Source organism: Sturnus vulgaris, chromosome 11, assembly GCF_052056855.1.
Source record: "Sturnus vulgaris isolate bStuVul1 chromosome 11, bStuVul1.hap1, whole genome shotgun sequence".
NCBI classification, from domain to species: domain Eukaryota; kingdom Metazoa; phylum Chordata; class Aves; order Passeriformes; family Sturnidae; genus Sturnus; species Sturnus vulgaris.
Genome location: NC_142253.1, coordinates 12,751,513 through 12,769,321, shown reverse-complemented (window position 1 = coordinate 12,769,321; position 17,809 = coordinate 12,751,513). Strand labels below are relative to the sequence as shown.

The following is a 17,809-nucleotide window of genomic DNA, read 5'->3' as shown; positions in this document are numbered from 1 at the left end:
CCCTATCAGCTGCACTTAACCAGCCTCTGGGACACAGTTTGCCATAACATGCAGACAGGTGACAAAGTCCCCTCACACAAAAACCCCTTCCTCTGACACTTTCTACTCAGCACCTCTCTCTGTTCCCTAACCATAATAAAGGCAAGGAAGTTGGAAACCAAAGGAACAAAGCAGCACATTTTAATGTCTAATGTTTAATGTTAGATGAATCTACGTTTCACCCTCACACCTAGAAGATGAATTCTCATCATGGAAGTTGATTTTCAAACTATGCAAGAAGTTTGTTGGGAAGCAGAAAAGAATAATCCATCATAACTAGAATGATTTTAGCAATATGGTCATCATCAGAGTCCTGTGTGGCCTAATTTTGGTCAGAGCTGAATGCAACAATGATAAACTACATGTTTGAGGTAGGAGTGGTTAGAAACTGGGAAGAGTTTAACCACAAAAAAGTGTTTTACATTTCTAATCTAAGCCAATAAATCACTGTTTCCCCTTCAGTATCTGCACATTTACAAAACTGAAACTGGATGGGTTTTGAGAAAATCATTATTAAATATGAGGGAAAAAAAAAAATCAAACCTTTCACTTGCATCCCCCCAAAAAACTTATAGTACTAAAATGTAACACAATAAGCACAGTACTTCTAGTAAAATTATGCAAGCTTCTCTACAAAAGTAACATTTCTCTTAACCAACAACCACAAAATCTTTCATTAAAGATATTCTGTGTAAGTTTGCACTGTCACCCAGCTTTTGTTTCATCTTGAAAAAGTTTGTTCAGTTGAAGTCATTTCACCCTAAGGAAGCAATCCAAGGTGTCCTTTTAAGGTGATGTTTATGCTGAACAAAACAGCACAGGCTTCTATAATGTACTTTCTTAAATAGGGGTTTTCTTTGCTGAGACACCTTGGTAGACTGCACAACAGTGTGGACTTAGCCAGCTTTGTTCACAGTCAGAGAAAATTGAGATGAGCTCATCCTGATTTCCACTGATATCTTATAATTCATGATCTGTTAGTCTCTGCTAAATAACAACACAGCATTGAAAATAGAGGTGCTGGTCCTTGAAAAGGTTGTGCTTTAGCATATTTGTGTGCTGTGTCATTTGTGTGCTGTGGATTTTACCAATCCTATTTGAAGAATTCTCTTTTTGCTGCAATGTTTCCGTATTCACATTGTTCAGATATCATTGACAGTCATAATGTCATGCATGCTTTAATTACTATCTTGTTTATTACAGTTAAGATGGATGGGAACCCATTATACCTGGCACTGTATTAATAAAGGGGATGGATCAGTCGTGTCAGGGTCACAGTCAGTAATCCAGACACGGTTCAGTGGGAGGGCACAAACACCACCACAAGTGTCTCCTCCTCCAAAAAGCAAATTTTTTTTACTCATTTCAAGATAGAGGTACAGACCTCTAGAAGGATAAATTTTTACAGGTGTCACTACATAAGTTAAATAAAAGAGTAAATGTTACTTATGGCCTTACAGGCAGAAGGGCTGCCCTGTGAGCTCACACCTCACAAAGCACAAGAGGAGACACATTAGAGAACCATCAGTGAAGCCTCTTGGACAAGAGAGCACAAAATTTCCAGCACACCTTGCACCTTACTACACGAGAGAACTAAGGAATGGGAATTTACAGGTGGTTTTCCACAGCACAGAGAGAAGCACTTGTTTTGCTGGGAGCATGGGGAGCAATGGGAAGGCAGAGAAAGCTAATCAAACCTTTCCCTTCTGCTGCTAAGAGAACTGCTCCTGTTTGATTGCTTCTGACTCTGCCCTGACTTTAAAAGGCCTTTTCCTTCTAAGAGAAAACATGCATTTCTAAGCACATTTTATATTTTGTATTTTTATACAATATTAAAGAATAATCCACCAGTTTAGTTAAAATGATCCAAACTTTTAAAATTTCTTTGGTCCTCCATCTTCAAAGATCTGAGTTTACATTAAGTTCAGCATTATCCCACTGGGGACACCTTCAGCTCATAATTCCTATCATAGAATTGCATGGTCTGCATCTCAAGTATGCAAGATTTGCCACTTGAAAAAGGAAAAAACAAAACAAAACAAAAGAAAAAACCCTGACCCGTCATATTTTGAGGTTTAAAATGCAGAAACATCTGCTAGAATCATATTGAGCTGGCCGAGGTTAGGAATATGGAGCCTGCAGTTGATCAGTGCTGCCCTAGGTGTCACGGAGGCCAATGGGAATTACACTAAGAGGGTTTCAGTAGACAAGGGCGTAATTCAGTCAGCTTTAAAAAAATCCATGAAACAGAAGCCTAACTTTTTCTTTTTTTTTTTTTTTTGCTCTCAGCCTCCTACTCCTTCCTTCGGAGCCGTTTGCTCTTTGGAGTGTATTATCAGAGGTGGAGGCCTCTACATTCCCATGCTGGCTGAACTTCAAAATGAATGCCATCCTATCTAATCATTTTTACCATCATTAATTTTTTACCTAAGAAAAGCATTTTTAAGGTAAGTTTAAAACAAAGTCTATAGAGCTTTGTCAAGATCACTAACTAATTGCAGGGTACGATCTTTTCTATTCCTTATATTTCCTAGCATTGCAAATAAAGAAGTTGTGCAATAGAAACCAGACAAACATTGTTTAATACTTAGTAGATAGCATATTCACTTTTTCTTCTTTATCTAGAAGTTAAGATTGCTAAACTGCTCAGTAATTTAAATTCATATAAAAAATAACAAGCTTCCTTAGAAAATTTTAATCCCTAACATACTTATACATAAAAACAGAAAAGCATTTTAATTTAAAGAGATTGATTTAAAAGGAAATAATGGAGGAGTAAAGGTAATGATTTTCAACTTCAATTGTTTCTTCAAATTTTCATTCACATTACAAAAGTCTAGAATACTCTGCATCTCCACATCCTTCAATCAGTTTGAAACACCTGTAAACCTGAAACACTGTTAATCCTGCCTGTCTTCTAAGTGGTTAAATCACTAGAGAATGTCATGTAACTGTCATATCTCACTTATAACCTGCACTTTAAGCCAATCATTTTGTCACATCATCTTGTAAATCCACTTATACACGATACAGCAACAGAAGACAAAAGGCCATTCAAAGTATGGCCATTGATTTTTCCATATTCTATTAGTGGGCTTAATATAACCAGATCTTAAAAAAAAACAGAAACAAAAACAAAAAACAAACAAAAAGCCCACAAAAAACAAACAAACAAACAAAACACATTAAAAAGGAGTTAGAAATCAGCAGTATTTGTGTTTCAGTGAAAGTGAGCAATGTGGGAGGGAAGAGCTGATACTGCAGATAGAAAATAAACTTTAGGAACACAGGTCAAGAACAATAGCCAAAGAGTATAAAGAAATCCATAAAGAGCCAGCTGTTGTCTAACAATTTAACCCTTTTTGAAATCAGCTGATTTCTCTGTGGAAGCAAGTTCCAGAAGGTCACCAACCAAGCACTCCACAAAGCAGCACTTCTCCCCTTCCAATCGACCACTGATTAACTTCAGCAAGTGCCTGATACTCCTCATGCTGGGAGATCTGGCCAAACTCTACCGAGTTTATGCCTTCCTTTCTGCTTCTTCAAACTTCAAACATATCCTCCCCTTGCCTTGCCCTCCCCAGAGTCAGAAGTCTTTTAAGTATCTCTCTCATAAAGCAGCTGCAGGATCCCCTTGATCTCTTTACCATTCAGAATCTGAAGAAAGCACTAAATCCCTGAAAAGTATTGTAGAATTTCCAACATAAAATGTTTGCTGGAGCACTGACTGTAATTTTCCTAATGAGGCAAGGTACCAGAATGGGTAAAGAACAATGGCAACAAAACTGGAAATCAAAGTGCACTCCTAGGATATAAACTGGGAATGGCCACCAAATTCTCCTTCTGCCTGGCAGGTGCCTCAAATCATGTGGATCAAAGAAACCTGAAAGATCACTTGTAAAATTAGAGAAAAAATTCTTCTGAAATGAAGTAAACAAGCCAGACTTGTTTTCTAGCTCAGAAAAGTATGTTAATTATTATAACCATAATATGCATTGTCTGGAATACATTTCAACTGGTTTGCCTTCAGACAATGCCTTTGTGATATAAGCACTGCTACCTTTCCATAACAAAGGCATTGTCTCCCTGGAAACACTTAGAAAAGGTTACTACTGCCCTCTCCCACTGTCTAAAGGGGACAAGAAACAGTGGGAGAGGACACAAATTCCTTTACTTAGATATTGATATAAAAATAGCCAAAACACAGCCTCCTATCTCACAGTTTGTAGAAATCCTAAACTGATCTTACTAACTTTCAATAGTAGGTGACAACCTATTTTGAAACTAAATTACGACCTTAAAAAGAATAAAATTAAGAAAAGAAATTTGTTTCCCATGCTGATGAAATTTCAAACATTATGAATCTTATAGAATAAAATAAAAGTGTACTATCCTTTAATCTGAACATAGGAGATTCTCAAGTAAGTAGGAACTTGGTGACACTCATATGTCTTTAAGAGAAGCACTGACAAGTTAACAGCTCACTCATTCTATTCTCACAGAGAGAAACATTTTATTGCTTAGAGCCCCTTCTTTGTTTACAAAAGAAAAACATCTTTTCATTTTAGTTAAGAAAGCTTCTGTTCCAGAGAACAAAGCCTTCATTTGGCCTTCTCTAATCTTTATGGTGTTTGCAAGTTGGTGTCAAAAATGTTAGTCAAGGCATGCTGTGTTACAGGTCTGTGGGGCAAAAACAGTCACAAGAGACTTTCCACCCAAGTTAGGAGAGCACATTACCATTCTAACTACTTCCTATGGAAGTCACAGTTGTATCAACATCCTGCTGTTTTGTTTGTATTTAACTTGGGATATGACTCTCTACACTCTCAGCATGAATCCTACAATTAAATTGAAGCAGTCCACAGGTTACTAAAAAACAGTCTAGTGTTCTGCATTTGAAATGGTATAATTTTTGAGACAATCAACTTGCTATCTGAACATGTTTATAGCATACATTGCCACAGCTGAAACAAGTCAAAATAATCTTTCTAATAAAATTATAAAAAAATAGTAAATGTCTTCCTGAAAATGATTTTTTAAAGCTATTTATACACTATTTATACACATTCTGTTATCTAAACTATCAAGTAAAGACATGTTAAATATTTCAGATTAGAGAAATTATCACAGATATCCTTCTCCAAATATAAACTGAAATACAGCTGGAAACGTAGAAAAAAATATTCTTCTTTCTATATTAATAATATAAGAACTCTTTTTGTATTTGCTTAAACTTCAAAGAGACTCATTTATTGTGATGTATCCACTACTGCTCATTCAATAGAACTAGAATTATTCCAAGGAAGGTACTGGCTGTTTTTAGAATATAGCAGCATTTAAAAAGAAGCATAAAACTAAGCACCCTTGCCAACACCTTTCAGTGAGACACCTCAGGTTCCAGCGGAGGGAACAGACTGGATTATCTCCCTTCCTGCTTTCCTTTTGGGAAAGATGGGTGCAGGGAAAGCTCTGCCTGGCTGTAACACAGAAAGCAGCTGGGTCTGTAGGGAAACCACCCTTTTAAGTGGTTTTAAGTGAGTTCCACACGTTTCAAAGAGCAGTTCCAACCCTCAATCACTTTGCCAATTTCTCCTACCTTGCTATATTCCTTTCCTCCTCCTTCATGCTCTATGGAAGAACCAAAAAAAGGGAAATTAACTTCATGACTACATGCAAGTAGAGTCCCTGCAATTTCATCAGGAATTTTCCTGTGTCATGCCTCTGGCCTGTGCTTGCCCTGAACAGGTGAATTGCATATATAATTACTCTGAAACATTCCAGATGCACTGGATTTACTACTCACACAGAGATTTCAGAAACATTTTCACTATTGCCATATCCACAGCCATGTGGAAGAAACCACTCTCCTGTGGGTGTCAGAACCTCTTAGGGTTGAGCAATTAGGACATAAATAAAGGCAAACATGTTGAGTTCCCTCCCTAGGTGTCAGTTTCAGATGGTGATGGATGGAAATTGTAATAGGATAATGTAAGGCAGGGACATGAGCTGATTTGTCCGGGTGCTGGAAACACATCTAGATAGATTCTCTGCACATCCAACAGCTCTTGTCAGAGCTGAAACTCCTGCTGAGCTGCTACACAGATGTGAAATCCCCAACTTCTACTCCAGTAAAATTTATAGATGGAAAAAAGGGGTATGTCTGCAGAAAACCAGATGAATGGTAAACTTTCTTATACTTCTGCCACTAGTACTTCATAAAGCATTTTTACTCCTGTACAAATTCTGACTCTTTAGTTCTACATTTTACACAGTCCTTCCCTTAGGCTGTGACCCCTGACTTCCAGAATCCATTGAAAGACCCTCTTCATCCCTGCAATATCCTGCAAAGTCCACTGGAAGCCATTGGTATGCTTTTCCATGCCGGGAGCTTTGCTCTCCTAGGCAGGAGGGCAGTCAGAGCAGGTGACAGACAGGGGACAAAGCACATTCTCCTGCCAGCAGGACAAGCCTCCTGCCCACCCCCTGCGGCTGCTCAGACTCCAGCCATGGTTTGCACCCAAGACTGGCATCTAGTGGCAAATCCAAGTGTCCCCTCCTGGGCTGGCAGAGCAGCTGGGCCACTGGCCAAGGCTTCAAAGGGCACTGCGTGTTCAGCACTTCTGCACAGAGTGGCACTGCTGGGACTAAATGCTTGATGGAAAAAAACATTTTATTCCCTTCTTCTCACAAATATTTTTCATCCCTGACTGATCACAGGTGCTGTTGAATGAATAAATCTACTGAATAACAAAGATAAGCAATATTCTTTTAGTATTTTCAGTGAAAAAATGGTGACTGTACTTAAACAAAGGACCGTACTTAAACAAACTTTCTTACAAACACTGTAAGATGGTTTACTGCAAAATCAAATTTAAAATATATTTTTTGGAGAGCACGGTAATGTTCTATTTTTGTTACTGAATAAAATAACTAGTAGCTGGGTTTTTCTTACGGGATCTTTAATGCTTCATTACTAATCATCTGATTTATTTCACATAAGGGAAAATATATTTTCTTCTGGAAATTTGCAGTGAATTTCAGGGCACAGTCAATTACAACAAAACTGATTTAGCAATACCCACAGGTGATGGCATGAACTCTATTAAAGGCAAGGAAATTGCCTTTCAAACTCTTGGCAAGAATTCTGAAACCTTCAGAGCATTGAGTATGCTGAGTTAACAGAGGAAACACTCAGTAATTAACAACTAAATCTCAAAAATTAAGACTTGCCAGATCTTCAGGTCAAAACATGAAGTTCAGTCTTTTGGGGGATTAATCACATGGCCACTCATTAAGAGCAGTGTTTGCCACATGTAACTAAGTCACTGAAAGATCATCAAATTAATGCAAAACCACCATGAAATATTTTCTAACCTTTTATTTAAACAATAAGTAGAGCAAACATCACAGAAAGTTAACTTAAAGATTTTCAACCAAAAAAACACTAAATTTTGATAACAAAATTCGGGAGGACCTTGGGTTTTGGAGTTTTGTGTTTCCTTTTTAACTTTAGAGGTTGCAGTTGAAGATAAAATGCATATACTTTAAAACTTGAACTTAAAAAAAGAGTGACAATCATTTCTATAAACTTAACAAAAAGAGTGACAATCATTTTTATATCTTTTCCACCACATGCCATTTAGACTTTCTTTTATGACTTTTGGCTCTCCAGGTCAAACTTTATATCTTCCAAAGGGAAAATAATTTTGACCATTTCTAAAAAGATGATCTGTCCCATGGAGCAAAACCCACTTTCCATGAGGGCAGCATTTATTTCCCATACATATATATATAAGGCAATTTTAATATTATATAAATACTCATTCATCTATCTATACAGCTACCTAATTTTGTTACAAGCAGGTTTATGAGTTTTGGAAGGAACCACCACATAGGAAAGGAGATCTGTATGAAAGCATTGTGGTCATGAAAGTATGCTGAACAAATATGGCATTTGTGAAACATCTGACAAATCTCCACCACATCACAGTGCTGAAACTTCTCCTACCCTCAAGCTCTTCATGTTACAAAATGAATAAGCTTTTCTAGGCAAGCCTTGTGAAATTCTCAGGAGGTTGTGCTCCTACTTGTGGACTCTCAGAAAACAAAAACAATGTCTGGAAAAAGCACTCTCAGGATATATTTCTAACTACCATATTTAAAGTTCAGGCCAACTGAAATATTTCTATGGATGATAAATACATTTTTAAAATAGCATTACCATGGCTTCTGTCACACCATGCAATGGAGATTTTTTTGAAGTATCACTTACTAAAAAATAAAAAGTGCATTGATTTTTGTTTTATGCTTACAGATAGAAAGAGCACAAAGCAACAAGACAATTAGACAAAATGATGGATTTGAACACATGCTGCATTTTACTGTTAACATGTATGCATAACTTCCATTAATGTCAGTATGAGTTATGTGTGCACTGCTAAAATAATATGACCATAACAAAAATATTTCCTCCAGAACTAATATAGTGATATTTTTAATAGACACTCCAAAAAAAATTACATATTCAGAAATTAACATGCAAATGCAGCTCCTTCTTCAAACTTACACTTTCAAATACTTTAAAATAAACATTTTTTCACAAATTGGCATCAAGTGAAGAAAGAGTTGGTTTTATCAAACTAACTTTCATTTAATGAGTACTTATCTTGTTTCCAGTTCAAAAAAAGCAACCAGATATGAACAAGACCAGGCTGCTACCCATTTTTATTCTAAACTTCCATAAATAACAGAATTTATATGGGAACAAAAATTGACAATTGAAGAAATTATCTAAAACTGACAGCTGATTGTGGCCAGTAAATTAAGATGGATCTTGGCAATGACAGCCAGATGGGCCTAGAATGCAGAGTTATGGTTGGAACTTGAACATAATATAAGCATAGGAAATCATCAAGAATGTTCTTAAACACACACTTCATGCCTATTTAACTGGAAATTCGTAGCAAAAATCTGTAATCACTCAATATTGAATTTTTAAAACGATAAATAGAAATTATGGCCAATGTTTCCAACTAATAAATTACCTTAAAATGCCAGAGATGACACAACGTTTTATTATATTTTACGAAAAGAATTATCATTATTCTGTCTGTAAATGTCCAGGTCCTAGCTAATATCTAAAATCTGTTTGTGAGAATATCTTGTTCATTTTTTAAAAACAATATCAAGTATATTCTGTTATAATGCAGCAGTTTTATAAAGTTTGCTTCACTTATTTCAGTGAGCAATTGCAAAAAATTACATTACTGTAATGAAATATCTGAATTGTTTCTAAAATACATTTATGAACAGAATCATATGGTTTGGATTTGAAGGGACCCTGAAGATCATCTACTTCCCATATCCCTGCCATGGGAGGAGCACCTTCCACTGGACCAAGTTGCTAATTCTATTATTTTAGTTTTAAAATTTATACTGAAAAACACTCTATATGTTTGTATCTCATTTTAAATTCCACACTATTCCTAACTAGGATCTTTGCTACTGAGTCTTTCACCTCTAATACCACTCTCTTCCTTTTTCATTCTGAACACATATACACAGTGATAAAGTGTATGCAAACTTTGTTAGTTTGGGGGTGTTTTTAACCAAATCGAAGTAATAAACTTTGCACCATTAACAGAAATTTAATGACTCCCTTCCCTTGAATGTGACACTGGCAGAGATTCCAGCCCTGCATTCCCACTGAGAGATGGGGCTTTACATTCTCAGCTTCTCTTAGAAGTTATATAGTGCTGATACTTTTATTTGCAAAGGACAACTTACAATAAATGTTGAGTACTTCTAAAATGAAGACTTTTGCACTTCCATGCTTTTAAAGGAATTTAGGTCCTTTTAAGTATTAGAAGTCCTTTAATTCAGAGTTAAACATATGCAGAGAAAACATTTAAAATAACACCAAAAGAAACCCATCAAAACTTTCTCCTACAGCAAAAGAATTTTCTTTTTTCCTAGAAATTAGAGAAATCAAGGTACTTACTTCATTTCTAGAATTTCTTCAAGCTGTTTCCTTCGCTCTATTCTCAGGTTAGCCAGATGTGCTTCTTTTTCAGCCAAAGACTGCTGTGTCGAGGCAAGACGGGCTTTGGTAGAATCTAATTCTTGTCTAGTTTTTTCCAGTGCATTCATCAGCTCTTCTACCTAAGAGAGAGGACATTTTAAACTCCATATTCTTTACAGCAAGAAAATATTAAATCCATGTAAATATAAGAGGGGAAAAAAAAACAAACTAAAGGAATTATTTTCTGTAAATGGCTGTTCAAATCTCTTCCTATGATAATTGTTATAAAAACTAACAGTGGTGCTTCAAAACAAAAAAAAAAAAACAACCTGAAAATTTCCATGAATCCATTAGTAATAAACAATAATTATACGAAATAGAACACAGATCACCAGAAACCTAATTAACCTGGGCCATTGCCACATAGAGATACCCATTTATAAATATGTCCTGCACCATTTGTATTATTGAAATTTAGGGTGGTGGTAACTCATCATAGAAGTAATTTCAGAAATTTTAAATGCAGCTATAGATGCATGTTTTAAATATAAAAGTGTTCATGAAAAGCCAACATTTTTTATAAAAAATGCACACCTTTGCAAAACAAGTTACCCAGGAAATTTTAAACTCTCCACTCCTTGAGGATTTTGATTGAATGAAACCTGGAAAATCTGATCCAACTTTGAAGTTATTCCTGCTTTGGGTAGGGATTTATAGTGCATTGCCTATAGTGGTCCCTTCTAATCACATTATTCAATCATCCTGAACTTTAAAGGTAACTGCTCTAATAAAAATCAAGTTATTTTCCTCCTGATAACTGTGAGAATCTCTGAAGCAGGAAGTGTAGGAAAGTTATAGTGATCCCACTCTTTCCTCAGCATGGAGAAATTCAAAGTACACACTGAAGAATGGAGACTATACAATGACACCTGTCTGGCAGCAGAAGTTTTACTTGTGGGGTGAATCATTTTATGTGAGTGGCCTCCATCAACCAGCATGCCAGTGGGATTTCTCCCTCTTCAAATCATACAGTTCACAAAAAGTGAGATAGATTTTATTTTTTGTGAGACAATTATTTGAATAATGAATATTCTATTTCCTTCTCCTATATTCTTTCTCCCCTCCTTTGTCCAAATATTTTTGTTTCATAAACTAGAAAGCTTCTAAATGAAATACAATAAAAAGGGAAAGAGGATATATTCCATTCATCCATGTTATGCAAAGCATTGAAAGGAGTTCACTTTTGCTGTGAATTGAAGTCTGACCAAATTCCTCAGTGTTCATATCATCAGTGTGGCTACTTCTCCCAAGCCCATGCTTAACTGTTGTTCTCTAAAGCCTCCTAGCAGCCAATCAGTGCTTATAAGCCACATTTTTGTTCAATTCCAATGTTCTATATAAAAAGCTCAATAAATAATACAAATAAATAATAGAGTTGTCAGGAATTATAGTGAGGACTCACAGCCTGTTTGCCAATAACTCCTTCCACTCCATCCACATGAAGACTCTAACAAGATCAATGAAATACTAGAATGTGTCTGATACCCTGCAGTGCATAAGAAGCTGTAGTTCACGAATGCAGGTCAGAATTACCAATAGTATTGAAATTACTGATGTTCAACCTTCCATTCAGAAAGGGAAAGCAGTGTAATGGTGATATCAATGAAATAGCAGGGAGTGCAACTCATGAGTCTCTGCAGATACAAGATTCCACTGAGGAAACCATGAAGATGATGACTGGGACACCTTTGTAAAATGACTGTCTAGTCAATGTTCTTAGTAGAAGCAGCAAAGAGAACATATACTTGAGGGAAATGAAGAAATAAAGAAGCTGGATTTGCACTTAAATCCCATGAAAAAAAGAATTAATGGGCCAGAAGGAAAGAGTCAGATCATATTTCTTTAAAAACAGAGTCAATTTCTAATATAACACCAGGGACTTCATCTTCTGCTTTAGTGCAAGAACATAAGCCCATGCTGTCTTCAACAGTGACAAGACACAACTACTAAAACTTATGATATTTCTAACTGTTTTCTGGGTTATTTCATAGGGTTTTCATTATACCTTTTAAAAACTGCATCTAGTTTCTGCTGAGCACCCACTCTATCACTTAATTCCAGAAAACATATCTTAATGGAAACTGTAGTAAGGATCAGAACCGAAAAGTCATTAATTCATATAGACTCCAGGTTTGAGAGAGTATCTTTAAACACCAAGACACTCCCCACTTGCAGATTTGTTGGGCAAATGAGAATGTAAAAAAGCAGAATTCTTGCACTTCTATATTTTTTAGTATCGTTGTGCTCCCTTTCCATGTTCTCAATTTGGTACTCAAGCTGATGATTGACTGAACCCTCACCCAAGTTCCTATCACATATATCACATAATTTACATTTCAAAACATTTAAGGGAATTAAAGACTTGTGGAAAACAAAGCTGTGGATTTGTAAATTTCTATTAATAACACACTCTTACATTACCAGACAAAAGAGATCAAAGTTAAAAGAGAAGGGAAAAAAACTTTTAAAACTTAAATATGAAAACTTTTCTGAACCACAAATCGTTAACACGTGTCAACTTGAAAGTGTTATTTTCATTTACACTTTCAGCACAGTATTTGCCAGCTAGTTCTTCCTTCATTTTTTGAATGTGACCCAAGTTCGTGGTTGCACATTTTCCTAGTTAACTGTCCTACCAACACCTACAACTGAATTCAACTGACAGGCATGTGCACAAGAAACTGATTTTTTATTTTTAATCAACTCCTATCAAATGTATACATGTGACTGTTGAAGTTGCACAAACAATCCTCTCACCATTTTAATTGTATAGCTGTAGCAGATGTGTTACAATGGAAAATTACCTTTAGCCACTGAAGGCAGTATTATAGATGAAAATTCTGAGTTTGGGCAATCCCTGCCCCAGCCCAGCAGCCCCACCTGGCAGGGGCAGAGGTGCTGGGGGCAGTTCCCACCTGGAAGCTGCTCCCTTTTCCCAGCCCTGTCCCTCACTGTAAATGCTCCTAATCACAAACCCTGCACGTTTTGAATTCCCAGGAATACAAATTTTAAAAGAGTTTGTGGTGAGGACCTCAGTGAATGCCCTTAGCTCAGGAGTATTCTATGCCCTGAATATGTTGTTAGCTGGGTTTTCTTCCCATTTGCAAGACAATGGTCTCATTTTGTCCTTCACATTTTGTAATAAAATCTTTTTTTTTCATACATGCGGAACGAGCTTAACTGACCTTAGCACTTTGAGTATTTTATTAAAATCTGCACTAGAATTAAGTTTACATTTCAGAGTGGCAGAAACCCAGCAAACTAAACTGCAGAAATTGTTTCTTAGTTTTGAGTCTATTTTCAATGAACTCTACTTGTTCTGCAGCTTCACATTTTTAAGTGCTATCAGCAGTGTTTCACACCAAGATAAGGAAAGGAAAAGAAATGAATGTGGCTGAAGAATACATCTGTGCTACCAGATTCTGCAAATTAGAGGAGGTTAGAGTTCAAATGAATGACAGTTTATTAAAAATGCCCTGGAGCATTCTTAATTCCAGATTGGATTCGGCTCAGTACAACTCAGGCTAACACAATACTGCTCCAGTTTGTGGGAATGAAGAGGGGGAGGGACAATTGCATGTTTTCTCAGTTCAAGTGTAATATATATTTCTGCAGGATGACAAAGAGCTGGCAACATTCCAGCAGTCAAGGTTAGTACGGTTAGTACTGCTACCTTGAAAGGGTTGGTACTTCATTTTTGGCAACAATACTGCTGATAAATACAAGAGTTTTGGATTTCCCTGACTTTTTCAAGTACCTGTAGCTACACAAAAATTTTATACCTATTTTATTTTAAAGCCTAATTTTTTGTTAGCACACAGATCATTTATGAATTTTATATAGTAAAAAGGAAATAAAGAAATCCATCTATTTAGAGATTCTTTTACTTTAATATTAAAATATTAACCATTACATTTTTTAAAAAGTTTAACAAACAATTACATTCATTCAATAAAGCTGGATGCATTTTGATAATAAGTCATTCAGTGTAATAATCCATCCATTTGTTTTGAAAGGGCTTTTTTTTTCCATTTCCTAAGGAAATGCCTTTTTTTCTCTATTCCAAGTTACACACTACATAAATTTCAGTTATCTCCAGCTCTGTGAAGATTAATTTAATAAAAATAATATTCGGGGGTTTTCCCCCAAGATTAAGCATGAGATTGTAAAAAAGGAAAGACTATAATCCTCAAACTTTCTCTTTGTGGCTTTCCTACAAATTTATTCTGTCACTGGACTAAGAGGGCATAGAAAACACATTCACAGAGATGAGGGACAACAGATAAAAGCCAGAATTTTTCCTCACCAAATATCCACCTAGCAGCTCTGGAGACCTCAGCCTTTGGCATTGGCAATTGCCTGTGCCAGGATACTGTGGCAGCAGCTGCTGGCCATGCAGGCAACACTTGATCTCCTGGCTAATTCAATTGTACAGCGACAGGAGGGACAGCTCCACTCATGTGGACCTACTGCTTTTAAAATTGCCAGTGCTATCCTGCAATATGGTTTGTAAATACCCTGTTTCTTCCTGTTTCTAATGCAAATTTCTCCAGCCTGCAACTGCCTCAACGATTTCATTACAAAGGTGTTTTTCACAAAAGCAAACAGGCATAGCAAAGTGTCATCCTGAGCTTTCCAAGACATGGAAATAAACTTTGTCACCCTCCCCTCTACTCTCTTCCCTCCCATTTGTCACCCATAGACAAATTCCTCACCTCTGATTTCCATCACAGTTCTTAAACCCAGGAAACAGGTCTAACAAAACCAGTACAGTTATGGAGGCTGATGCTCCCAAACCTTCCCAAACAAAGAAATTAGGCACATGTTGTGTCTCACAGCTTTGGAAATTGTCAGAGAAGAGAAAGTTAACCACACTCTAGAATGCATAAAAGCTTTAAAATAAACATCATAAGTGAAGGATTTGACAGAATATTAAGCAGTATTTATAAATTACAGGTGGGTTTTTCAGCTCGTAAAAGAGTAGACACATAGGGCCCAGTGACATCAGCCAGCAATGCAGTGGCAGCTCAACACAAAGCACCAGTCCCCAGGGAAGGGCCATGTCCCTAGGAACACAACAACACAATTATCAAATGGCATGCCATGCTGCAGGATTTGACAGCAAAAACCTCAATGAGATTACTTCATTACCAAAAGTGGGATTTGAAGTATTTTTATCCTCCTGCTAAGAGTTACGTTAAGAATCTATGAGGTTTTGTTTCGTTCAGATGAAGAAGAGACATGGCACAGGGAGGGCAAATATTTCCCATCCAGACCTGCAGGGCCACTGGCAGGGAGAGAAGGTTCTGGGGTTTCCTCAGTATTTCCTTGCTGGCTGTCACATGGTGGTTACCAGTCATGTCAATTTATTTAAGCAGTGTTATAACAGAGACATATGTCTATCTCTACATAGTACTATTATGGAATTTAGTGGATTCCCATAGCTAAAAAAATATATATCCTAAGTGAAATGATTACTAATGCTGTGGTCTTTATTAAGTTAATTTAAGATTTTGCAAGTTCTGGGAACTTGTATTCAAGTGGTTCACTTTTCTGGTACTGGCACTTAGAACATTGATCATCTTATTCTAAGCCTGGGTAATTCAATAAAATATAGGACCACAACATTATCATTCTTGGATTCATTATCTGTGATTTGGTTTTCCAACTAATACAGTGATTTCACCTATAGCTGAAAAACATAATTAATTTCAGAAAATACTGGTCACAATCACTTAAATAGAATAACTATCAGTTTAAAAAGCCAAACCAACAACTAAAATCAACACACTTCTTTTTTTATTATTAAATAAAACAAAATTATGATCTAAATAACAGTAACTCTGTGCTTTAGGGTCATGTTCCTACATAGGTGAAAACAAAAGCTATTCTCAAATACAAACAAAAATGATGCTTCTTCTGCAGTCCCAGGAATACTGTCATCTATTTAAATACTTCACCTTGTGAAACACAACTGGCCCCCAGCTACAGTATTATCACTTAGCTTCAGCTAAAATACACAACAACCCACTGACAAAAAGTGAATGTGACCTTCAGGAAAACTGAAAAGGGTGGGCAAGAGAACAGAATACTTCTCTCAGATGCAGCTGGAATGTTTTCTCCCAAACAGAAGCTCTTTCACCAACAGCAAAACACTATTATATATATATGATGAAGTAAATAACATCCCATTCTGATACTTCAAGGCTATATAGATTTAAAAAAAGAAATTAAAAACCAGCCCCCAGACCATGTCAATAAAGATACAGTATTGAAGTGCTGCAAGAATCAGTCCAAAAATGTTCTTTTTCCAAGACAAATTTCATGCTGACAAGGCCTAATTCACACTTGGCCCCATTCAACTCAGTCACCCAGACTGTGATGGAAACAAGACCGAGCACCTGAGCAACTGGGCAAGTCCATTTTTAAGAGGGAGAAAAAATCAATAAAAGCATCTTTTTATTTTTGCTTTTACTTTGAAAATTAGTTATTTCATTGACCTGTCTTGATAATTTCCTCCCCTTTTCCACTGAGCTTCACCTGAGCAAGTCTATGATATTTTTAATCAGCTGGTAGCCTTAGTTCTGTTCTTACACTTGTTTGATACTACCCAAACCTAATAACAAAGGTAGCAAGAGAAGTGTTTTATAGTTGTGCAAGTGAAAGCAAATTTGATAGAATGTATTGATAAATTACAGAGCTCAATCTAATGTTTTCAGAAGAATAAAACTAAAGTAAATTGAGTTGACTATTGAACATATGCTGATGTCAGTAGGACACTCAATTGTCCTACAGGATATTGTATCTGGAAGAGAACCCTTATGGGCTGAAAACAATTAGGCTGTGTGATTTTGGTGTTGAGTCCTTTCAGATAAACCATGCAAGCAGAGCAGAGCAACTCTTTAGGTGGTGTTAAAGCCCAGCGCTGTCAGAGCAGCCTCCCTGGTTAATGTCAATAGCACTGCGTATAAAAGGTGACTAAAGTGTGTACAAATGTTGATCTTTGGAGAAGGCATGCCTAGAATCATGCACACATCTACTATTTCATCCACCAGGTCAGCTTCTGGGAGAGAGGGCAAACTGGGAGTTTTCTTGCCAAAAGTTGATTCTCAGCACGCTTGTTAGGTTACACTGCACAAAGCTATTTCCCCACTGCTTTTAATCCATAATCCTAATATATTATTAAAGTTAGAAATGCTTCCTTAGAATGTATCCAAACACAGCAGGGATTCACATGGTGTGCATACATGCTTACTACAAAGAGATAGTTTATGTAAGAGGTTTTCCACACCCTGAATTGTCTTTACATATTGTTAAATAGCAAGAAAGACTTATTAAAGTGAAAGTGTCATTGTATGAAAATACTTGGATAATTTTATGTGAGGAATCTCAGAAAAAACAATTTCCTAACAAGGTTTGACACAGTGACTATTAATAAATAATATTAATAGGCAGCAATATAAAGATTCATGTAACTGATTTGAAGATACAGCTTCTGCATCAATAAAAATGTAATGCCATCTTTAAAAGTTCTGTGACTTTAAGAGTTCACATACTGAATGCCCAAGGAAGACACATCTGTGCTCTTCTCTTAATACAGATAATATTGCCCTGTTTACTTAATCCTAGGGTATTTTTGCTATAAAATTATTTATGTAATATTTTATTGGCTTGGCATACATAAAGAAG

General features: G+C 36.3%; 1 protein-coding gene across 17 annotated transcripts in view; it reads right to left on the bottom strand.

Annotated features, from left to right (window-relative positions):
• The window catches only part of ERC2 (ELKS/RAB6-interacting/CAST family member 2), a 407,597-nt gene that overhangs the window by 189,967 nt on the left and 199,821 nt on the right, over positions 1 to 17,809 (bottom strand). For all 17 annotated transcript variants that reach the window (XR_015806058.1, XR_015806060.1, XR_015806062.1 and 14 more), the window contains one exon: positions 10,040 to 10,200. Coding sequence is in view for 1 of the 17 variants with exons in the window: in XM_088171529.1 (XP_088027655.1) it covers positions 10,040 to 10,200 (161 nt within the window). In the remaining 16 variants the exon portion in view is untranslated. The remainder of the gene's footprint in view (positions 1 to 10,039; positions 10,201 to 17,809) is intronic.